Source organism: Symphodus melops, assembly GCF_947650265.1.
Source record: "Symphodus melops genome assembly, chromosome: 8".
NCBI lineage: Eukaryota > Metazoa > Chordata > Actinopteri > Labriformes > Labridae > Symphodus > Symphodus melops.
The window spans coordinates 19,944,919-19,969,809 of NC_136698.1; the positions used below are offsets into that span (position 1 = coordinate 19,944,919).

At 41.4% G+C, this 24,891-nt stretch overlaps 1 protein-coding gene across 1 annotated transcript in view; it reads right to left on the reverse strand.

The window, feature by feature from the left end:
- Positions 1–24,891, reverse strand: part of LOC306828695 (cadherin-2-like) — a 92,954-nt gene that overhangs the window by 39,643 nt on the left and 28,420 nt on the right. Inside the window, exons 3-7 of the mRNA XM_079351260.1 lie at positions 10,743–10,972; positions 7,185–7,358; positions 4,774–4,929; positions 499–643; positions 27–199 (exon numbers count right to left, since the gene is read on the reverse strand). Coding sequence (XP_079207386.1) covers positions 27–199; positions 499–643; positions 4,774–4,929; positions 7,185–7,358; positions 10,743–10,972 — 878 coding nt within the window. The remainder of the gene's footprint in view (positions 1–26; positions 200–498; positions 644–4,773; positions 4,930–7,184; positions 7,359–10,742; positions 10,973–24,891) is intronic.

The window sequence follows — 24,891 nt, forward strand, 5'->3', positions numbered from 1 at the left end:
ACACACACACACACACACACACACACCTCACGATCAAGGCCCGCTGCCACGGTGATGATGTCACCAGTCCTGTTGTTAATTGTGAACATGTTGGAGGATGGGCTCTGGGGATTCTGGGACAGGATCTTATATCGCAGCATCCCATTGGCAGTTTTTGGATCATCCTTGTCCACTGCTGTCACTGTCATCACAAAGGATCCTGCAGGGAAACACATAAGCAGTCAACACAGATACATCAATGAAGAGCGGGGAAATTCACAAGTTCCACGAGCGTGTCCAAGACTGCGTGTGTGTGTGTGTGTGTGTGTGTGTGTGTGTGTGTGTGTGTGTGTGTGTGTGTGTGTGTGTGTGTGTGTGTGTGTGTGTGTGTGTGTGTGTGTGTGTGTGTGTGTGTGTGTGTGTGTGTGTGTGTGTGTGTGTGTGTGTGTGTGTGTGTGTGTGTGTGTGTGTGTGTGTGTGTGTGTGTGTGTGTGTGTGTGTGTGTGCGCGTGTGGTTACCAGGCTTGGAACCCTCGGGTACTGAGCCGTTGAAGATTGTGTGTGTGAACTCTGGTCTGTTGTCGTTCTGGTCGATGACGTTGATGACAATGTCGATGGGGTTCTCTACCTGATTCCCGTTTAGGTCAACAGCGTGGGCTCGTAACTGTAAGACACAAACACACACACATACACACACACTCCCTATAAGTTTCAGGGGGTTGTGGTTGATGTCAGGCCATTTCTTGTGATCTTATACTTGATCACCTGTGGTGCTGTAATCAGCTCTGAGGACTGATTTTTTGAATACCAGCTTTTAAGATCACTTTTAAAACTCAGGGATCAATGTTAGAGGAGAGAGTAAAAACTTGTGTGGATTTTAGTTTATATTTGCTATGTCAACTATCCCTCTTTATCTTTGTTTATTAGCATTAAACACTATGTAGAGCTGGGGGAATTGGAAGTCATTTAGCAGGCATTCTGTCACACTAAATGGACCTGAGCTTGAAAAGCTTTTCTTCTGACTGCTCAAAGCTCTTTCACACCTCAGTTCACGCCTTCAAATTCACACTCTGATGATAGAGGCAGCTGAACTCATCCAAGTGTCTTGCCAAAGGACACACCTGCCATGTGGCTGCAGGAGCTGGGAATCGAACACTTTACCCCCTGGTTGAGAGATGACCCACTCTACCACTGAACCACAGCTGCCCAATTTGATGACCCTAGTATCCTGAGCTTTTGTTGGTATGGGATGAAAAGAGGCGCTCCCACTTTAGATATGACAAACACTATCGATTTGACAAAGAATTTTTCTTGCCTTTTCAGAACATGTGATTCATTTTCCAGTGCTCATCATTCAACAACTCCGCATTCATGCACTGTTTGAATGACTTGTTGCGTACAGAATCAGATCATGAAAACTTCTAATAAGGTAATAAACACTTTTAAAACCAAAACCTGTACAGTTTTATAAAACTATACTGAAACTATGGAGTTACTTCATTTTTATTACATCTTTGCTGTTCACTTGAAAGAGCAGGCCTAAGGCGTGTATTTATTTAGCATACATTGGTCAGAAATGCTGACAGTAGCTATTGATTGGCCTTCAAGCCTCGATAAAGCATCCCTTTATAAAGTATGAAGCATCTGTATCAGGCTCTCAAAGAGCCAAAGACTCCCTCATGAATAAACATGCAGCCAATCCCCGCTCCTAGCTCTGACAACTACGTCCAATCACATGAATATTCATCAGACAGCTTAAATGCAAATTACCCTGCTGTGACTCCAGATTTCCACTCCCCCGTGTGATGTGTGTATGTGTCTGTGTGTGCATTCCTCCAGATCAAAAGGTTAGACTCTGCTCTCAAAGGTGGATGTGACTGTATTAGATATAGTAAGCAAACACCAAGCTTCTTCTTTAAGAAAAAAAAACATCTTCATCTCAGAGAGAGAGAGAGAGAGAGAGAGAGAGAGAGAGAGAGAGAGAGAGAGAGAGAGAGAGAGAGAGAGAATATATCCAGCACAGTGACAGCACAGATGAAAATAAAATCAGGAGGATGACATAAAACCAGGGTGGTGAGGCAGCGTTGAGCAGATTCAGGCGTCAAGTGAAGCAGAAAGAAAGTACAAGATGTGTTTTTCTATCTTTATCTTCAGCAAATAGACGCTATAAGGTTAGGTCTGATGTTAAGCTGCATTTTGTTAAAGTTCCTCTTCAAGCACATTATAAGAAGCTAAAGATGAAGAGAACTCACATGTTAAAATATTAAAAACCTTTTTTTTTTTTTTTTTTACCAACTAGTACCTTCAGTCTGACAATGAGATGAGCAGACAAAGAGCTGTAGCCACCTTACTTTGCACATCGTCATGATCAAGATGTGCTGTGGACCAACTCTTTAGTCACATGATGTCACGACCTGACCACTCCCAGCTGCCTCTTTGCCCATAGATTCTCCTCACCTGTTCCCTGATGAGCTCCATGCACATTTAACCAGTTTCACTTTCTGTGTAAATTTATAGATTTTTTTTACTTTAGCCTAGACAAAAATTCCTTTGTCTCAGCACTAGTGGAGCTCCGTTAATTTTCAAAGTTGGAAACTTTTCATGGAAATTAAAAGGAATTTAAGGGAATACACAGGAATAAACTAAGAATTTACAAAATGGAATGTTATCCCTTAACAAGGAACTCAAATATGTGGGGAAAATGTCATTTAGCATAATCTCTATTAAAAAATAACTGATTTCATGAAAGTACACATCACATGCACAGAGCACACTGCTTACTGCAGGGCTGTTGAGGCCACGTCCCCTTAATGCACTGTGCACTCCTTCATCACATGCACAGATGATTTCTAGGACCCTGGACCTCACTTTGAGTGCAGAGCACAAGACTATTGAAAGCCACACATTGCACTCCATAACGGGAAGCAAGTTTGGATGACAGAATGGGGTAATTTTAAAAATGTGATGTAAATCTGTGGAAATGTTGTTTTAATAGTATTATTTTGCATGGATGTCTGCTTAGGACAAAACAAAATGTTTACATTTATGCTTGGATATGATACCGTTTGATTAAATTACCCTCAATTTCCAGGTAATTCCCATAAAATCCCATTATTCCCATAAATTTCCATAATTCTAATGGGAAGTTTCTGATTTGGAATATTTCCAAAATTCTCAAGCTTAACTCCCATGGAAAGTTTCCAAAAAATTACAGAAAACTTTCCAGCCCTTCGCAACCCTAGTTTTACCCCTTTAACTGTTTGCCTGCCTGGATTCGTATCCTTGTATTTCCTTTGTAAGCAAAGATTGTTTTGCCTTGGAACCATGACATGTCATTTCAGCAGAGACCACTCCGTTAGTGTTAAACATCAAAAGGGAAAGTTAAATAGTAATGCTTCCTCTGAGCCTAAGTAAAGAAACCTGCCTGCAGAGATAAAATAGCTACAAAGCAAAAGCCAAGTTTCATTGTGGTGTTTTGGCAACAGTGAGACATTCTCTCCCTGTTCCAGTGAATTCTGAGTTTCAGTTTGGAGAAGCAAAGGTCAGCATTTTACTGGAATCAGGATAGAATTGGGCTTTGAAGCCAAGTATATTGATAGTTTTTATAAACATCTTAAACCGTTAGTTATGACCAAAAGGTTTTGGGCAGCGGTGGCTTAGTTTTAGACTCGTTGTCGCTCAACCGCTTCGATCCCAAACTACTTCAAGCAACATGTCCGATGTGGCCAAGACACGTAACCCCGAAGTGCTCCCCTTGCTACACCAGGGCATATGAAAGTGTACATGCAAATGGGATTAGTTACTTTATGGTCAATATACATCCAGCCATCAGTGTGTGAATGTATAGGTGTGATATGTGGTGAAAAAGCTCTTTGAGTGGCCAGAAGAGAAAAAAAGTGCTACACAAGTTCATTTACCATTTACCAAATTCTTTGGTGTTAGTCTCTTTTTTTATGTCAAAGAAGGCATGCAACTCCCTATTAAAGACCAAAGAGATATGGATTACCTCGACAGGAAATAACCATTTTAATAGTTACTCCAGAGGTGTATTTTTAAACTTAAGCTGACATGGTCTTCTAATAAAAAGCAGCTCAACAGATTTCTTGTTCAAATGTTTCTTTTAACAAAATCCACAGAACGGCATTAGCCAACCCCTAGCTTCTGTTGTGCCCTCACAAGACTCACTGGCCTTTTCAAATTATGTGCAGTAACTGTCTCTGTGTTAAACTCTTTTACCTTGCGCGATTTTCATTTTCTACTGTGAACAGATGTGTATTTTAACTTTGAGCATACATTTTGTCAAAAATCACTCACCCTTCAGCTAACATTGGGCCCTAACTTTCGCCTGGTGCACAGCCAATTGGCGTGCAGCGCAGTTCTTTCCCATCATCCTGCTGAGGCATTTGTCACTTAAACAACCAGCGCTCATATTGTTTAAATAGCAAGTTAACTAATGAGTGTGTTCTCAGGGGCATAATGAAAGGAAAGAGGTTTAATAATCAGTCTGGAGTTTGGTCTGTGTATGAATGAGATCCGCTGAGTGAGTCCAACTTCTTTGCGCCTAAGATTCTGAGCTACATAACCAGCAAAATGTAGTCAGACACACCTTGCCATGAACTTTAGAATTTTATGTAATTTACATCGTTAAATGATGGCTCTCAGTGTGACTGACTTTAAGAAGCGAACAATGTAAGTCAAAAGAACATCAACATAAAAAATCCAAAGTAAAAGTGAAATGGCTTCATCAGTTTGCTCTGCAGTTCATGTCAGCATTTCTGGATAAGGGAGACTTACATGGAAGTTTGAGATGTGCTCTCTGTCTAGAGGCTTGGTGACAGAGAGCTGGCCTGAGATCGGGTTGATGATGAAAATGCCAGTCGGAGGCTGGTCGGCCCCAGGGCCTGTCACACTGTAACGCAGCATTCGGTTCTTATCTCGGTCCGAGCGGATCTAGAGCACAGACAGATATGGGTAAAGAAAGAAAAGGAATGTCAGCCAGAGATTAACAATAATCTATAAACAGGAAAAGCAAAACACAGAGAAACAGTTAAAGTGGGAAGTAAAAACTGAGAGTGATTAGATCAGTGGGAAGGGTGATTATATCAAACATACAAATATTCATCCCTCCCTAAACCACAGTAAGCATAAAGTGTTTTTTAAAGGTGGAAATAAAAGATATTTAAGTGGAGCTTAACCTTCTGAATGTGACCTGGATGTGTCTTGTCTGTCAGGATGACTTGGGCTTGCTTAAGAAAAACACACAGCACTACTTGAGGCTCCAGCTGCATAACTACAGCAAGTCTGATTGGAGCTGAAGTCTAAAGAAAAAGCAATGCCTGGTGCACCATAAATAGCCTGTGTACTGTCTATTTGATCACAAGCAAAGCAGAGAAAGACATCACTGTTTAGACTGATCTCACATAACCATGTTTACAAAGCATAATAAATAACGGAGTATAATTAGACGTAAGCTGCGACTTCAAATCAAGGTCAGAGCTAATATAAATCCTGCTTCATGATGAAACACCGGCAACAGATGCCACATCATTCTACAGGAAGGATTTCAGTCAAGAAGTTTGACACTTAAATATCTAAATCAATTAGATTGGACTAATCCTATGTAGTATATTTTGGTTGCATTCTTACACGACCTCAAAAATGTCCAACAGTCATCAAAGCCAGAGAAATCTTCCACACTTATTCTTGTTACGGAACATGTCTTGCTGTGGTAGCTGCTATGACAAAGCCGCCATGACAGACAGACTGGTTTAGCGTTACCACGGAAACATTGGATGTTTCGTCAAAGACCGCTACATAAGGAAGCAGGAAGTGCTCATAAAGTTGCCGTACTGATGCTGTGATAACATCGTCCTGTGAATGATAGTTGGATACATTAGGTCTCTAAATATTCTTTTCCTTGGGTCAGTTTCGACCCGTCGTCTTGACTTCAGTCAACATGAAGTTCGCTTTCACTCCCATGATTCCTCGCCATTTATACTATTTACTCATTTATCATTTACATTAGCCATCCATAAGCAAAAAGCACCAGACCATTATCCCTTCAACAACAAACTTAAAGAATATATACCATTGTCAAAGCATTTGGCAAAGCCACATCATTGGACTGTTAGTAAAGGGTCATTTCACATATTAAAGAACATGTATCCAGGAGTTCAAAAGTCCAATTGCAGCTCATTTCAAACCGCTCCAGCTGATGCCCAGTATTGCACATGGTGCTGAGGGGCTTGTGTGCAGCTGCTCAATTTCATGAAGCTCCAAACAAACTGTTTGTAAAGCAACACAGCTTCCAGAGTCAGTCTGGAACTCTGTAGTGAGCAATGTAAGAGACAATATAGGACTTCTGTGGCCGTGTGCTTCAGCACTCATTTGGCCCGTCTGTGAGTTTGTCTGGTCCACTACCTCGTCACTGAGCTTTAAAAAGCTGTTATGTGTCAGATTAAATGCACGACTTTTTTAAGAGTCCAACCGACTCCTGTCAGTCTTCATGCATCAATCAGAGGTTGAGAAGAATCAAGGCCCACTGTCCCAATTGAGACATCTGTTGAATGTTTGTCTTGTAATATCTTTATATTATGAGACAAACCTCGAGCTTATATAATCCCATCACTTACCTTATTCACCAATACAAAACCTGTTCATAGCTTTCCAAGGACGCCCAAAGTGTGCTTTCTGAGTCAAATATTCTTCAAGCACAATGACAGAAATATAGGAAACATGTCCTCAACAGAGGTCCCTATCAACTGCCCAATGTTAGGTTATCAAGATTGTCTTACTTACTTCTATCTTCTATTTGTATTTTCAAGGATTAGTGCTGGATGACATCGACCATATTTTAAATAATAGAGCTATAATACCTTCAGACTGTAAATAAAGGAGCTGTTTTCAGGTATGAATAACAGATTCATATTGTTCTGCCAGATTGTTGACCGTTAACTTTGGCCCTGACTTGTACTGAATATATTTAACAAGACATATCTACCATTTACTGCTGATACACACACACACACACACACACACACACACACACACACACACACACACACACACACACAGCTTCTGTGTGTCAGCTTCTGTATTATGTGTTCATTAACATTAACACTACGGTGTAATCTTTGGGGCTTGTCAATGATGGGTTCTCACGCCTGCTGTAAGACAGAGCTTGTGTGTGTGTGTGTGTGTCTTACTCTGACTAGGTCCTCAGGGAACTGTCCTCGTGAGTTCTCGGGGACGTTGATAGGAGGAATGACCCAGTCTCTCTTCACTCTCCTCAGAGTGCCATCACCCCTGACAACCACGCTGTGCCATGGAAACAAGATCTCCCTTACATGCTGAGTCAGCGTTGCATCACTGGGCTTTACCTGTAGAGACAGTAAACAAGAAGTGTGTAGTTGGCACATAAACACACACACACACAGATGCACACAGCACAGCAGAGCACAGCACGGCTGAGTGGCTGAGCCATCCTGTTGGGAAAGCTTGGTGACTCAGGGTATTTCTGAATGCATTCCACTGGCTTGGATTAATGCTCTCATTATAGTCAGTCTGATAAATGACCACCACCTGTCACCTTTTGTGTGTGTGTGCGCCTTTGTGTGTGTGTCCTTTGCAAGCACAAATCAATCTGCTTGACTGGTCATTGAGCCGCTACAGTGCAGAGTAAACACAGGAAGAGCTTCTTCACCCCCGTTCACCTTCTCACCTTGAAGTAAAGTTGGCATCATTTAGTTTCAGTTAATTTCCACTTCTTTAAATATACACATAATATCAAGTGTAACAAATGTATAATGCTAACCCTTTTTACTCTAAAAACAACTGACAAGAGCCTTTGCATGTTCTCCACATGCATGCGTGTGCACCCTAAGTGTACCACAGCTTCCTCCCACAGCTAAAAACATGCTTTTAAGGTTTACTGCCCGTGTGAATTTGAGTGGCTGCTTGTCTGTCTGTGGACGTCAGCTCTGTGATTGACTGGCGACCTGTCCAGGGTGTAACCCCGCCCCTCGCCCAATGACAGCTGGAATCAGCTCCAATTTCCCTACAACCCTGAATGGCAAAAAGTGTGATGAAGAATGGATGGCTTGATGGATAGATTGGAGTTAAAGCAAAGATAAGGATCATAAACTACTATTACTATCCAAATACAAGCAGATATGAACAAGCATGAGTCCCACAAAGCAGCACAAAGAACAAATAGTCAACAATTGAATTGCAATAAGGTGTTGTTTCAGTGAGATCCCTGTCACAATGCTTCAACAAAGAATGATTTAACTGGCATTTCAAGCTTGGTGGATTGTAAATGTGATGCCTGTTTATCTTACTGTTCACTTTGATTTGAAATCATCCTGGGTCTTACTTTTTAGTTAAAGGTCACAGTGCTGATAGAGCTCCTTTGGCTATTAAATGCCTCATGGGTGAATACTTTATATGAATAATTGTTGACAGCTCCTTTCACTCTTTGTGAATCTCCTCCTCAATGAACACAGCGAGTGATGCTGATAGCCGCTAAAGCATATGGTAGCTGGCTATTTGTTAGATGGGCTCAGAAAAATGGCCAATTAAGGCCAGTGTCCTGTCTGAATACATGCAAAGGGCCTTATTATCCCTGTTGTACATGAAACAAACCAACAGATGGCTGTTTGACTTGTTTTGTCTCTGCGATGAGCGGCTTGGCCAACCTCTGAAGCCTGCCCTGCTAGAAAAGCTCATTTCCTATCTGTACGTTGTAGCTCTTCCAACATTACTGAAGCCGCGGGGATGAATAACAGCACATCGTTTTCACACTGTTTCATGATTCACACTGGCATCTTCAGCCTCACATCAAGGTGTGAGTTAAAGCTGTCATGTTCTGTTCATGAATTCTTCTAAAGCCTCATCAGTCATTGACAGACTATCTGTGTGCACTGTTTGTTCAATCGCACTCAGTCATTGCTGTGGACTTAGCATGTTTAAATAGTAAATGGACTTGAACTTGCAAAGCTATATTCTAGTAGGGGCAGCTATGGCTCAGCGGTAGTTGCCTCTCAACTGGAGGGTCGGGGGTTGGCTGCTTCGTTGGCGGCGTGTCCGTGTGTAGGCAAGGCAAGGCAAGGCAAGTTTATTTATATAGCACTGTTCAGACACGAGGCAATTCACAGTGCTTAACAGACATAAAAACAGAAAAACATTAAAACAGAGTTTAAGGAAAGAATGCAAAATACATCATTAAAAGATGGGGATGAAAGTGAAAATACTCGATAAAGGAACAACTGTTAAAACTATTAAAAAAGGAAGAATGTGTTGCAGTAAGTCAGACAGTATATTTCTAATTGAAAGCCTGTGCGAACAACAAAGTTTTAAGGCCTGATTTAAAGGAGTTGAGTGTGCCGGCAGTCCTCAGTTGTTCAGGGAGTTTGTTCCACAGTTGAGGAGCGTAGTGACTAAACGCTGCTTCACCTCATTTGGTTCTGACTCTGGGAACACTGAGTAAACTTCTTCCTGAGGACCTGAGCGGTCTGGATGTTTTATATTCTACAAGTAGATCTGACATGTATTTAGGGCTAAGACCATTCAATGCTTTATAGACCAGTAGTAAGATTTTAAAGTCGATCCTCTGACATACAGGCAGCCAGTGCAGTGATTGAAGCACAGGTGTAATATGCTCCACCCTCTTTGTGTTGGTGAGGACTCTGGCTGCTGCGTTCTGTATCAGCTGCAGCTGTCGGACAGATTTTTTACTAAGGCCTGTAGATTTCTCTGAATCTTGTTTGGTCAGAAAACCTTTGATTCTTGCAATATTTTTCAGATGGTAATAAGCTGATTTTGTTACCATCTTAATGTGGTTGTTGAATTTGAGGTCTGAGTCCATAATCACACCAAGATTTCTGGCTTGATTTGTTGTTCTTAAGGACATGGATTCAAGACAAGTGCTGACCTCTGACCTTTCCTCTTTAGGGCCAAAAACAATCACCTCAGTCTTTTCTGGGTTCAGTTGTAATGAATGGGATTAGTTACTTCTGATAGTCACTTCGTGTATAATGTGTAGATTTTACATTTTCCTGTTTCTTTCATGTCGTGTGTGAAGCACTCTGAAATGCATTGTTGCTAAAATGTTAGAAATGAACGTGGCTGGACTTTGAAAGAAATAAGAGAAGAATGTGTCACATTTTTATCCAGCAATTGGCGCTCTTGAGCACCAGCTACAAACCAAAATGAGCTGCTGTTTGGCGTGACACCTCCGCCACACTGAAGCGTCCGCACATCTCCAACCCCTCTCCCCTCGCATTCACGCAAAGGAGTTATGAATTGGAATGCAAAATAACAAATACTAACACTGCATTGTTGTGTTAGCAGACTAATGGTGCACTTCACGTTGCACTTAAATTTAAACAAAATGACCATGATCTAAAAATGCTTAAGTGACTTTCTTCTTCCTTTCTCTAGTCCCTTACTCAGACAGACTGTATACAAAAGGGGAGGAGTCAGCAGTCCCGTCCATCTTAACACGGCTCTGACAACATCATGCGTCTCACTCATTGTGGACAGTCATGACTCACAGAGATGGATATACTTGATTTCTGCTGTATGTAGAAGTATGTAAAATGTGTCAAAAGTTTGAAATTTATAGTGTATAAAATGTTGCACATTCGTCCTTTGTTACATAGAGGTATATGCCTTTGAACACAAAATCTTCTCTCTATATATTCTGTGCTGTGTTACAAAAATACCAGTAGGTAAACAACTGTAAAATGGTGCTACAGTGTTACCTGTTGGGGTCCTGCGTTCTTGCCATCTGGATGGTGATGGAGGTGAACTTTTGTCTTCCAGATCTGTTTGGAATGCAGGTCTCGAGCATAGACGACCAACCCGGCTTTTCCCTTTCCTGCCAGACTGAGGCGCCGCAGGCTGTAGACGGTACCATCCTCACTCACCCTGAAGTCAGACGAATCTCCAACCTCGAACCACACCTTCCCTCCACCGCAGTCCACAAAGCTCACTAAGAGAGAGAGAGAGAGAGAGAGAGAGAGAGAGAGAGAGAGAGAGAGAGAGAGAGAGAGAGAGAGACACAGAGAGAGACAGAAAGCGAGGGGGAGAGATGGAGATAGACATCAGACTCAGTGAAAAAAACTGTAAATCACTTGCAGGATGTAAGTGTATTTTAATAAGGTTAGATGTCCATGTATACCCAGCAGCCATCGAGAATGCGTTTAACTTTTAAATGCAACTTTTATCCAGCAGGAAGTTCTTACTTACAGCTATTTACTTTTTTCAGATGATGTTCGCCAGCACATGTCAGGCCTTATTATAGAAAAGTCAGAACAACGCTCAAAATGTTGTGTTTTTTTCCATCAAACTAAAGTTATGTTTGTATCATATGTTACTCAGTAAATATGTGGTGTAGAGATTTTCTCTCCTTTTTTTTTTAATTTTAAATCTGAAAGAAATGTCCTGCTTCAAATGATACAGTAATGTATGTAATGATACAGTAATGAGAGAGAAAAACACGGGTGTTCGTACGAAGCTTTAATAGCAACATAAATAATAAGAAAAAGACAAATCTGTATGCTTTCAGAAAAGAGCTACCAATGACAGATGGATAAGTCCTGCTGTTTACTGACGATGATTAAGTGATGGACATCCAATGTTAAAGGTCTCATATTATGGAAAATCCACTTCACCATGTTTCTCTAACTCTAATATGTGTCTGTAGTCTGTCTACAAATCCCCCAATGATGAAAAAAGTCCATCTTTTCCGTCTTTTACCTGCTCCACTTTCAGAAAATGTGTACTCAAACAGGTCGTTTGGAGATTTTCCCTTCATGACATCACAAAGGGCAGTAGCCCCTCCTCAATAGGATATGGAAGCGAGAAAGCCCAAGACATCCAAGCCCTTCCATAAAGGGGTGTGGTCAAACACAGCTTATTTGCATTTAAAGCGACAGACACAGAAAAGGCCTGTTCTTAGCAGGGCTGAAATAGAGGGGTTTATATGCATGATCAAATACAGGATCAGAGTGGATTTACAACAAGAAACTTTTTGGGGAGCTTTGAGACTTATTTACACTTTGTTGAAGTGGGGGAGAATATGTGACCTTTAACTGCTGTGTTCTGAATTTAAAATGTCTTTAGTGCACCTAAAACTTCTCAATATACCAACACTGTCAGAATGAAAATATGCACTTAATTATGGTCCAGAAAATGTTCACTTGTACTGTACAACATGCCTCATATTAAGAGTTGTGCTTTTTTTTTTTTTTTTAAAGTGCTCAGATGTACGAGCTACAAAAACAGTGTAAGGTCGAGGAGAAAATAAAAACTGGATGCTTGACTAAGAGTGAAGAAAAAAGGGAACCTGACTTGCTTTTAGATGAGCATTAGAGGAAAGATCGATGGACCTGGCCAGATCCTTCTGATCCCTCTGGCCAGGTCTAGCTGGCCAGTAAATCCTAAAGCTGAGGCAGGATTTGCAGAAGTAAAAACCATAAACGGGCAGAAATCAGACCAGCTTTCAGCAGGCACAGCAGGGTTTTGTCTCCCTCCAATTTTCTCCTTTCCATTTGTTTGCCAAGTAAAGCCTGTACCTTCCATGAGGAAATGGCTTTCTGTAAAGCTGGGGAGAGGTACGCAGAACTGTGACTGCATGTCACCAGAAATCATCATCTCAAGTTGGTCTGCAGTGTGATTGGAGACACAGCACACTCATGCAGAACAAAGCTGTCCACTGCAAATGTCGGCTCATCACAGTCACAGCCACATTAACAACAAGTCAGTGCATTCACATAGACTTCTTCCATATCAGCTGAGAGAGAGAGAGAGAGAGAGAGAGAGAGAGAGAGAGAGAGAGAGAGAGAGAGAGAGAGAGAGAGAGAGAGAGAGAGAGAGAGAGAGAGAGAGAGAGAGAGAGAGAGAGAGAGAGAGAGAGAGAGAGAGAGAGAGAGAGAGAGAGAGAGAGAGAGAGAGAGAGGTGGTTTTAAGCAGAAATTACAAAGGCATCTCTTCTGTCCAACACAAAATCACAATGTTTCAATTATGATCTCAATCAGGTTTGCAGCTAAGCATTTATATTATGGATTGCTTTTCCTACAGCGAAGAAATCCATGAAATAAAATGATAATACTGTCTAAAGGTTCCTTGAGCCCGTGGTGCAGCTATTGTTTTCTTACTTTATCCACCCAAACATTTATGTTTATCTATCCATCCCATTTCTACACTGCTTTTTCTGTTTGGGGTCGCGGGAGGCTGCAGCTGATCCCAGCTGTCATAGGGCGAGATGCGGGGTTACACTCTGAACTGTTCGCCAGCCAATCACAGGGCTGATATATAGAGACAGACAAGCAGCCACACTCACATTCACACCTCTGGACAATTTAGAGTCAGCACCAGTTAACCTTACGAACATGTCTTTGGACAGTGGGAGGAACCTGGCGTACCTGGAGAGAACCTGCACCATGCACGGGGAGAACATGCAAACTCCACAGTCTCTGTCGGGGATTCAAACCAGCAACCTCCTCGCTGTAACATTTTACATTCACAAGACTTGTAGTGAAATGCTATTCACAGCAGCACAGAGTTTCCAAATCTATATAGAAGATTTGATGGCTCTAAATGTGTTAGAAAACCATCAAAAGTATCCAAAGTTATAACTTATAGATGATAAAATGTGTGGTTAAGATCTGCAATGTGGTTTTCATTCTGCTATAAGTTCACAACGAGCTATAACCTTGGCAGAAATACAATAACTGATTGAACATCACATCTGTTAGCCACTAGACTCTAAACCCACCCTTACCTCTTCTCCCTCCAGCTCTAACACACTCCACTCTCAAGCTTGGAGTAAATGCTCATTCATTATCTATGGCCATGTTCAAAAACACTGATGCTGCTGCTTCATGATGTTAAAGCTGTCTCGTCCACCCCAAACAAGTGATGTAGAGGGAACTGGGGCAGCTTTGAAAGTGCTGCTGGCTCATAGTTCAACCTTTCATATTAGACAACACAACAGCAGCCCCAGAGATACAGTATGTCCAACCAGGACAAGGGAACTATTTAATAATCCAGGGAGACGTCCCGGGGAGCAGCAGCATAACACAAGGCTCCTAACGAAAATTGAAGTTTGTGTAAAAGTCAGATACAACTTGTCAATGTGCATGCTTCACACGCAACAAAATATCAAACACTTTTTTTTCCAGAACAAATGACAGTCCTTGGAGTGCTTCAGAAACAATGTCATATCAAAGTTTGTCCAACAGGGTGCGCTGTGACTACTTTGTTCTCAATAGTCTCAGCATTGTCTGCAGTTGCATGTGGAGTCACATCATGGCTAATGAGACCGTACGGTTGACGAAGTACAATCTTTTATTTACAGTTTATCTGTTTTCATGAGTAAATTCATATGTAAGGAAACAGTCAGAGAGCCTGTGTGTGGTAAAGGCACAAAAAGAAGCAGCATGTGTGTGTGCTCATCTGCTTTTCTATCTGTGCATGACTTCAACATTACGGACGTATTTAGAATGGGATTGGTGGGGCATCTGTGGCTCAGTTGGCAGAGGTGGTTTGCTCCGAACTGGAAGGTCTGGGTTCAATCCCCAGCTCCAGCAGCCATGGATATATCCATTATGTAGGAAACTCTTGACCCTAAGTTTCTCCCGCTGTTTTGCCGGTAGTGTGTGAAAGGGATTCATACTATTTAACACTGATGGGCTTTTAACAAAGCTGCGTCTGTCATCAGTGTGTGAATATGGAGGTGACTTGCGGTGTACAAGTGGTATAGGTATATTTTTTCAGAGGCAAAATTGCAATGTCCAAACAATGGTTTTTTTTTATGCCACTGTTTTTTTTATCATCATTTCTTTAACGTCAGGAGTAATTGAGTATATCGATCATTGTTAGTTTAGCACCGCTTGGTTTCCTGTGGGGAACGATTCCTCTCCGTCTTTTCTTTGATCCACATCCTTCCTCAATATGTTCACCTGTAGAGCCTCTGCTGCTTCTTCAAATGTTTTCAGTCTCCAAAAGAGTGCATGAGCACTAACAGACTCTCCTGTGTGGGAGGTGTTGAGGGGATCGCCAGTCTGCTCGGATCAGTCAGGTTCTTCAATTCTCTTCAGGACGGGAAAAATAGTCTGCGTCAACAACACACTCAAAAGTGAACTGCAATTAGCATGCACGCTGACTGCTTTGAGTGCACTTCATTAAGCCACTTTTCTGGTGAGAACACACTGTTAACCCAAACCTCTGTTTGGAATATCAATGTAACACAGACACACACAAGTTTCCTTCTTTACATTCCTATGTTCAATGCCAGCAACAGTGCAGTGAAACTCCCGATGACTTCTCTGATCAACTTTGGAAAATCATTTCATATCAGGATGTCATGTCTCCTGTGACTGAAAGTAGAATAAATGACAGTATACCAAGAAATAGAGCGCTTACAATATGAAACATCTAATTAGAAGAAGAAGATGTACTTTATTAATCCTGTGAGGAGAAATGTCAGAGTGAGTGCTTCTGAGCTGGTCGGGGTGTTTTGTTGCCTTGCTCAAGGGCATCTCAGTAGTGCTTAAGAAGCGATCTGGCACCTCTCCTGCAACCAGACTAATTTCGAGAAAAGGTCCACACCGGGACTGGGTTGTTTCCAAATCCAAGTCCCGACAGGTTGAACTTCTGCCTCTCCAAAGGTAGATCCCTAACTGGGAATCGAACCAGGGCCATGGCGGGTGAGAGTGCCAAATCCTAACCCCTAGAACACAAGGGAGTTCAATGACTAGAACTGATTTGTTAGTGTGAGATGGTTAAAGCATTCATTTGAACAGTTTTTTCATGTAATGGTTTTTATTTGGACAATCATAAGGGGGCAGTGAGATAATCGCCTGAAAGAGCAACTTAGCAAAGGCAGAGGCATGTTACCCAGAAAGCCTTTCCAATTTTTGGATGTGCTACACAAGTGCAGCTTAATCAATGCTGGCAGAATCTAATCAATATCTTTGCTGGAAAAAAAGCTAATCACATAAGCTTCTCTCTGAAAAGCCCAGCGAGGGGAAACACACACACACACACAAACACACACACACACACACATACATACACACACCCTTCTGTTACATGCTTTCACGATAAGGACGATCTAGAAGCATGTAGGTACAGAGATTCAGACACAGAGAACAGCTAAGTGGTTTAAAAAAGCGACCTCACTTCTGCATGCCTTGAACAGTGATGAGAGTTATTCATGTCAGAATAAAGCCTCCGACATAAAAACACATTGAGGCCACAACGAGCCACCAAAAAATCTCCAGCGACACTGAGAAGGATGAAACGGTTCAAAGGGTTAGAAGCGCCTCAGGACGAGCGATTCATTACGAGTCTTTGAAAATCCTCCCACAGCACTCTGTAATGACTTCACTGCTCACATATTTGATGTGAAAAATACATCTGACGAACAAATCTGGACAAACAGTCAAGTTATAAAAAAAACAACCTACCAGAAATTGGTACAAAATATGTATGTAAAATGTAAAATGTACTCTTCATTGCCTGTAAAGAAAGTAGAGGCAAAGTTTTCATCATGGGAACCTCTGGAGTTCTTTGACTGTTAGTAAGTAATGTACAGTATGGTCAACACACCATTTCCAATATGGCAAACACCATTGTTGAAACCGTGCTTCAAAACTGCACTTCAGAAATCAATGGGTGTCCTTTTCCATGTTTTATTCAGTCTATGGTGGGCTTCGTGATCATTCACACCATCAGGGCTTTAAATGAACACCCGCCAACAACAATGTAGAGTTACTAGCCATTAAGGCTGGCTGATGATCTAAAAAGTTCATTTAAAGCCCTGCATACCACCATTTATAGATGCTTGGATCTGTAGTCTGTGTGTGATTCATATCAAATCATGTTAATGATTAATAAGATCATGTTGTTGGACTGTCAATACAAAAAAAGGACAAAATGAAGGACAGGAAAACAAACAGTGTGTCATGTCATCTCTGCGGGGCACTGAGGGTCAACCGGATGATTAAAGTCATCTGGACTTTGACCTCAGAGATTTCACCCGACTGATCTGACAGAAAGACGAAATGTGCGGAGACTGCTGATTGGGAAAACACAGGGATCATTAAACCTGTCCACAGTTCATCAGTACATAAGAGCACATGTTTTAAACTTGGAATAAAGGCATTAAGGGTAAAAAATGTTTACCAGGAAGGAAGCTAAAACCGTCCAACCCATGATACTGTAAGCTGCTTTGTAGGTTTAACACACTTTAAGATAAAGAAAACCAAACATGGACATACAGTGGGTACGTGGGAAAAGTATTCAGACCCCTTTAAATGTTTCACTCTTTGTTTCATTGCAGCCATTTGCTAAAATCAAAAAAGTTCATTGTATTTTATTATTGTTATATGAAACGACGAGTGAAAAATTTGAAGAGGTCTGAATACTTTCCGTACCCACTGTAAATGAACAAACACACATGAATCAGTGCGTGTGTGAACCAGCAAACACACACACACACACACACACAGAGATTAAAAGACAACAAAGGGAACTAAAAAGGATTAAAGCCTCTCGGATGAATCTTCCAAAACAATTTTCTCTTTGCTAAACACTCACAAACATGCCTGAACTTTGAGGCTGCCTGCAATCTTAATGTGTGTGTGTGTGTGTGTGTGTGTGTGTGTGTGTGTGTGTGTGTGTGTGTGTGTGTGTGTGTGTGTGTGTGTGTGTGTGTGTGTGTGTGTGTGTGTGTGTGTGTGTGTGTGTGTGTGTGTGTGTGTGTGTGTGTGTGTGTGTGTGTGTGTGTGTGTGTGTGTAGGTCTCCTAGTGACGGCTGGGTTTCTAGATAAACTCTGTCTAGGAGCAAAGCCCGAAGCCAATTTCCTTCTTCTCTCTGTCAAGCCAACCCATGCAGACAGGAGATACGCAGAGAACGTCATTTCAGAATTCAAATTAAATCAAGGCGGCTTTCTCACTCAGAACAACGTATCCACTCCACAGCATAACAAACTGACAATGTATACACGATGTGCTGTCTCTGTGGTCGACAGTTTAAGATGCTGAACTGACCTAAACAGCGTGGTGGCTTCATTCGTTTTTCTCTGATTTCTCTATTCTGAGCCCAGTGAAGAGCCCACAATTCCAAGTCCTGACCTCAAAGATGAACAATGTGGAGTCCCCCCCACCCTGAGTTTAAAATGTTTCACTCTAAGACTCTCTCACTAGCGGAATGCCTTGATTTCGTAGCACCACCCTTGTTTCTCCTGGCATCTGCCCTTGTTTTGAAAGCCAGTGTTTTTCTCTGGCCTCTGTGGGCAGGGCTACGTCACTCACCTCAGCGCCCCCTCCTTACTCTGAGAAAGCATGCAAAATCAATCAGCTATGGCCCTGAAAGAGCAAAATGCTGCTAATAAACACACATGCAGGCAGGGTGAATGCTGAGCTGGTAGTCAGACAAAAAGAGTCAGTCCTCTGCAGTCCTTTTCCTCTGTTACACTCCGAAAGGGTATTATCATGTGAAGACAGCACAGGGCTGATAGATGAATCACAGGCAGTAAGAGCTTACAGCCTCTGAGACGCGGCGGTTGGACCACTATCATCACCTGCTGTTCACAGGTCTATCCATTTACTGACCTGCTATGTCTTGGGGCTGTGAAGCTGGCAGGTACTAATGCACTTCGATATGTGTTGAAGGTGGAAAATCTTCTCCTAAATACACCGCACACACCAGTGTGGTGGACTGCAAAGAAACTGGCTTGTGTTCCACTGCTGCTCGTCATACATTATTAATCACTGTCGAGGCCGGGGAACGACTGCAATATGCAAACTGTTCCATTTAAAGAAACATGCTGGATATGTGTTTTTACTCCCTTTGAAGGAACATGGTCATAATTGTAACTTCAGCTCTGTTTTCTGAATGGCTTAAACGTGGGGATTGGATGGTATACTAGCAGGGAAAGGGTTAACCCGGGGGTTGTTTTGAAGAATTGTTGATTGTTGCTTTGAATTCATCACTGTGAGGTTAATGGATCCAAACAAAACCTTGTCCTCAGTGTTAAGTTGTTGTTGTTGCTTTAGTGCTTTATTTCATTAAATGTAAGGGAGAGGTTTTAGAGCAGTCGTTGTTTACGTCAATGATTTGGCAGAGCCAGCTGCCTCTCTGCTCTATATTCAAGAGTTGAAAATGATTGGTGTCAGATAATATTCGAAAGAACAAGATGCAGAGGTGTCGGCGTAACCCCTTGACGTGTCTTCTCTGCTGCTCTGAACGAGACGTTATGGCCGTATTAGAGCGAAGCATAGAGCGAAGTTGTGGGACACGCCCACCGCGGCAGCTCTTTTAAGGACACGCCCACCAGGGCTGAAATTAGGGATTTTACTGAGACCAGTATCAGATAAATAATGAGGTTCTTGATCTACACATCTCACAAGACTACTCAATACCCTCACTGACATCATTCATGTTGAAAGTTTGGATAATAGATACTTTTGTAACTTATCCTGTAGCCATGTTCAGAAGAAAAGGACCCATGTTAATGTTGGCCATATTTATGGGTCTTGGTCGTATTGGTTTATTTATGATAACTGTCGTGACCCTCTTATGAGGGTTAGGGTTAGGGGTTAGCCAACAGTTTGCTTTCCGTCACTGACGTGCACTTGGACTGCACAGTTGATTTAATCTTAAATATAATCATAACATAGTCCTTCCAAAAGAATTAACCTTGATTAAGGATAATGCTCCACCCCTGGAAAACCCTTTTAAGGGTTCAGATAGAAATGATTGTACCAAAGCTAAAAAGCCTCTGCATGTGTCTAATAAGCTCCACATTTTGAAAAATGGAGAGAGGTTAGAAAGCAGAGAGGTTTACAGACTGATGCATCGCTGGAGAGACAGCTCTCTACAATGCTTAGACTTTGCATTGCAGTATCTGTTTTCAACACTAGCTAACATTTTTACACATTGTTCTTTTGATAATCATGATGTCATGATGAAAGTAATCATGATTATCATTTTGGCAAAAATCCTGTAAGCCTAAATACATCTCAACCATACTGCCAGCACCAAGTCTATTTTTTAAAATTACAATAAGTAATCAAGGCTTTCAAAGGGGTTGTCTCTGATGTGTTCACTACATCCATGATCTGATGGTCACGACAGATGCATGTGACCTGTCTGTCGACCAGGGACAACATGACCGGGACCTACACTATTTACCATTGCTGCTGGTCACTGTAGCAGCTGCACCCCCTTTAGTCTTAAGCACTACTGTTCTTTGTTCTAGAACCATACCTGATATAACATTAAGCACACAGGTAGAGATGAATGACTAGAGCCGACCGATGAATCGATTAGTCAATGATATCGGTCGATATTAGCATATCCAGTGTATCAGTATCAGTCAATTTGATAGCAAATATGCTCCGATACAACAAACTGTAGTGCGCTAAATATATAACACATGCACAGTTATTTTCCAGTTGAGTGACCATCTTGTCTTCATAATATATATTTTCCGTGCACATTAGGTATAAATAAATGTGTGTGTATCTATCTATCTCTGCAGATCGAACACAAATGCAAAAAAAAACATTGGCCCATATTCTTTTCTCTTCTTTTCTAAATATAGCTAACAACGACTGAGTTGAAACACTTTAAAGCTATTTTACTATTTGAATGGTTATTTTCTTGGTTGTCTGCATATTATAAAGTAGCTGTTTTGCTGTCTGCTTTAGCCGTGTGTTTTTTTGTTTATTTTCAGCCTTGGAGGCGTGAAGCTTAACAACAAAGGCAGGATGTGATGGGGTACGTCACGGTCTAACAGTAACATTTTTTGCCCCGGGGTGTCCTTAAGTGAGTACCACCATTATGCACCTGCTTTATGTCATATTGTATGTACACTTTTATTATGTGAAGTGTGATTATGCATTGTTATTTATGGCATCATTTTGTCTTTCCTCTTTGAGTGTTGTGTATCGTAGTTTATTGTATCTCGCTGCATTTTGTTTTGGTGCAACAGCATAAATTAACACAGCATCCAAATGCTGACTTGCTCAGAGATATAAATCTGCTTTATGTATGTGATATAAATCTAGTTCACAAAGGCGTTTCCATTCACAGACACACACACGTACACACACAAACAGCCACATATGGTGAAATAGGGAGTGCGTCGGAGCTTGCAGGTTCCACAGTGTAGTGTTTTAAGGAGAGCCTCGTCTTAAACAGAGCTCCCATCTGTTATTCCTACATTGTTGGACAGACAATCAATATCTGTAGCGCAGATCTGTGACAACTGCTGATTGTCCTGCTGGACTCTCGCGGATAAATGAGACTAACTTCATTATTCTGCTTCATCTAATTGTAACAGCGCCAGTATGGAACCACAAAACAGCCCCGGGAGAAATCCGATTGGGTAACAGACCTGTGGTCACAAAGTACGTTTCCAAATCAATTTTAATAAAGCCATTCCAGGAACTGTCCATTTATAACGGGCCAGCAGATGCTGCCAATTACTCAGCAGGTGAAAAATATCTGCAATATACTGACTTTTTATTCTGCAGATAATTTAACCGGCTGCAATAGGTATTCTAAAAAAACCTTGAAACTCTTTTTTTGCCTTGAGAGGTTTTAAATCCACGTAAAACAGGACTATTTAGTGAAAGAGCTAACACATTGGCAATATTCTCAGTGAAGAACCCTCAAGGACTGAAGGCCCCTCGGTTAGCAGCAAACATGGCTTATCATCACTGTAAACAGTCTTCAAATTAAGCCTCCTGAATATCCAGCATGCTGACATTCAACGATTCTCAACGTTTTGTTTGTTAATTCTCTGATCAATCCCTGCATTGATCTGCCTCTAATCACACTTTACCCACACATGAGACATGTAAACAGGATGTTAGATTAGCTCAGGAGCACATAGTAGACATGTCGCGGGCTGATCCACCCACCGAGAGTCTCGTCACTGAAGCAGATGAGGTGAAGAGAAAACACAGCAGAGGCGTTTAACACAGACGTTTTGAATAAGTTTGAACATGATAAAACTCATCTCACAAACTAAATAAATGCTAAATTTTTCCCAAAGAATAGTGTTTTCAGGTATTTTTCTCATCATGACTAAAAGACTTGTCATTTCAAAAAAAGTAATTGTGGAAGTGAAATGTTTGTATTAACAACACTCACACAGTGTGTATTAAGTGTGTCTAGCTTAAAGGTCACATATCCTCCTCCTCTTTAACCAGTGTAATTAAGTCTCAGAGCTCCTAAATGTAATAAGTCTCTTGTTCTAAATCCACTCTGATCCTGTATTTTATCATACTTATAACCCCTCTATTTCAGCCCTGCTCAGAACAGACTGTTTCTGTATCTGTATCTTTAATGTAAATGAGCTGTATTTGACCACGCCCCTCTCTGAAAGGGCTTGGGTAACTGGCTTTCTCACTCCATATCTTATTGTTTACGGTGAGAAGGTAGACTCAGAGGGCAGAACAAACCTAGCTGTGGGAGCGTCACCCACCTTGGGGAGAGGTTACTGCCCTTTGTGATGTAATGAAGGTACATCAAGGTAAAATTCAGCTTGTTTGAGCACACATTTTCTGAAAAGTGGAGCAGGTAAAAGACGGAGAAGATGAACTTTTCTTGTAATGCAATGTTTTTAGACAGACTAGGGACACATTAGTGTTTGAAAAACATTTGACAAAAATGTGTAATGCATTTATAACACAAAATACACTGTGTGGTTTTTGAGTTTCACTAAGAGAAAAAGGCAAAGGAGGAGAGAAACAGGCAAACTAGCTGCTCATGGAAGAAACATAGATCTTTGTTTTAATGCAGCATTCACTATATCAATATTTTCTTACCATGTATCTCAACTGAAAATATATTGATATATCTTAAAAACTCGATGGGCCCCCCAGCTCCACTTTTCCTATCCTATCGAACAAAGGTCAAAAGATCAATAATATAAATCTTAGACAAAAAAGGAGTATCAATTCAAATGGATGCAATCGTTTGTATTTCAATGTCATTCAATCCATGATCTGTTCATGATGTCGTCACAGAGTCCAAAGTCTAATCATCTAAAAGGTTCAGTTAGTGTAGATACTGTAGCATGCTGCAATCTTAACAGCAGTTAACATCGGTCAGTGTCCCATTAGAGGAGCATAAAGGTTTGACAAAGAAATAAAAGAGGACAGAAGAGACAAAGACACAGAGAGAGAGCCGGGGGACCAAATGAGACTGTGAGAATTTCTACTTTTAGATCTGTGCCTGAGCAAACATGAGACTCCTACCAATTATCACCTCTCACACCTGTGAACACATTCGCACACACACGTTTCCCCCCACTTTCTGCCACTGGGGCCTCTCCTTTTAGGCAGGGCTGCCGGGTGTTAATGAAGCCATTCACAGGTCTGCTCCCTCCTCCTGCTCCTCTGCTCCCTCTAAATCCTCCATAACCACCTCTTGAATTTCTACAAGGCCCTGGATAACGAGCACAAAATCTGTCGACAAAAAGGAGTTTGATGTGAAATAAACCTGTTAATACAGCTCAGGTTAAGAAAAGGCACTCACATCTTGACCTCCATTCCACTTCCCTTTGGGCGACAGCCACACCGCAGCATCCACCCCCGAGGTAAAAAAAAAAAAAAAAACCTTGAAGGAAAACTTTGAGGAAGAGACCTGTTGGACTGTTCAGGTTGTATGATATGAGCCTGTTTCATGATGGCTGGACTAACAGCAAAACTGGAGGAGTGAATGACTAAAGTCTATTTTCTTTCACATCCATACGAAGCGGCAGCAACTTGGGGTATTATAAATAATAATTAAGCTTTTTTTAAAGATTTGTTTTGGGGCTTTTTCTGCCTTTATTCAGAAACAGGACAGAGGATAAAGTCAGAAATCAGGCGGGTAAGAGCAGGGAATGTAAGGTGGGGGTTTCTATGTCTGTGTTGAATGACTGAGAAGGACATTGTGAAACAGACTTGTAGATCATCTTAGATTTATTTAGCCATGGTCCAGTAACATAACTACATCACAGACAATTGTTGAAGTATGTTTGATGACCAGAACCTTGCAGTTACTGGCATCGTGCTCAGAATCTCACAATAGTTGACATGCTGGACCAGGACTCTGCAGTCACTGGCCAAAGTATTCTTCATCACAGTGTTCCTTATATTCTGATAGAAAGACAGCCCACAAATACTTGACTAACTGTGTACTTCTCCATAAGGCTAGAACAAAGAAGACAATTGGCTGTAAACCAAATATAACTCTGCTTCTACTGTAATTTGATCTCTTACACACATGTACCATAGCTTCATAAACCAAATTACTCTCACATGGTTGACACAATTAAAAGATATATCCACAAATTTATCAAGATGAAGCAATCCATGAAAATACATACTATCATGGAATGACATGCACAAGTAGCCACAGGTTGGATTCTAACCCCAGGCCATAGTGGTGATTATTAGGAGCCCTATAGTCTCCACATGGGGTACACCAACTGTTCCACCGGCACCCTAAATTGATAATGTCTTTCCCAACGGTGACCTGGCCATGAGGACAGCACCACGCAATGTTATTCTTTCTCTTATTCTCCAACTTCAAAATATCTGTTCTTATCATGTTACGGTAAGAGGAAGATTGTAACAAATAAACATTAGCGAAGGTCAGGGTAGAAGAAAAACAAAACCCCTTTGCGAGAATGAAACAACTGTCACAAACAGGTATTAAAAACATCTTTTTTAGAGGGACGATGATCTGACATGGCACTGTAATACACCACTCTCCATGTCAAGATCACACCTTTGTGTGTGTGTGTTTATCTCTATCTCTGGTTATCTACTGGAAACACCTGCCTGCAAGTGTTGCTAACAAAATTGCTGACAGTGCAGTGTTCTATCGGCTGAAAAAAC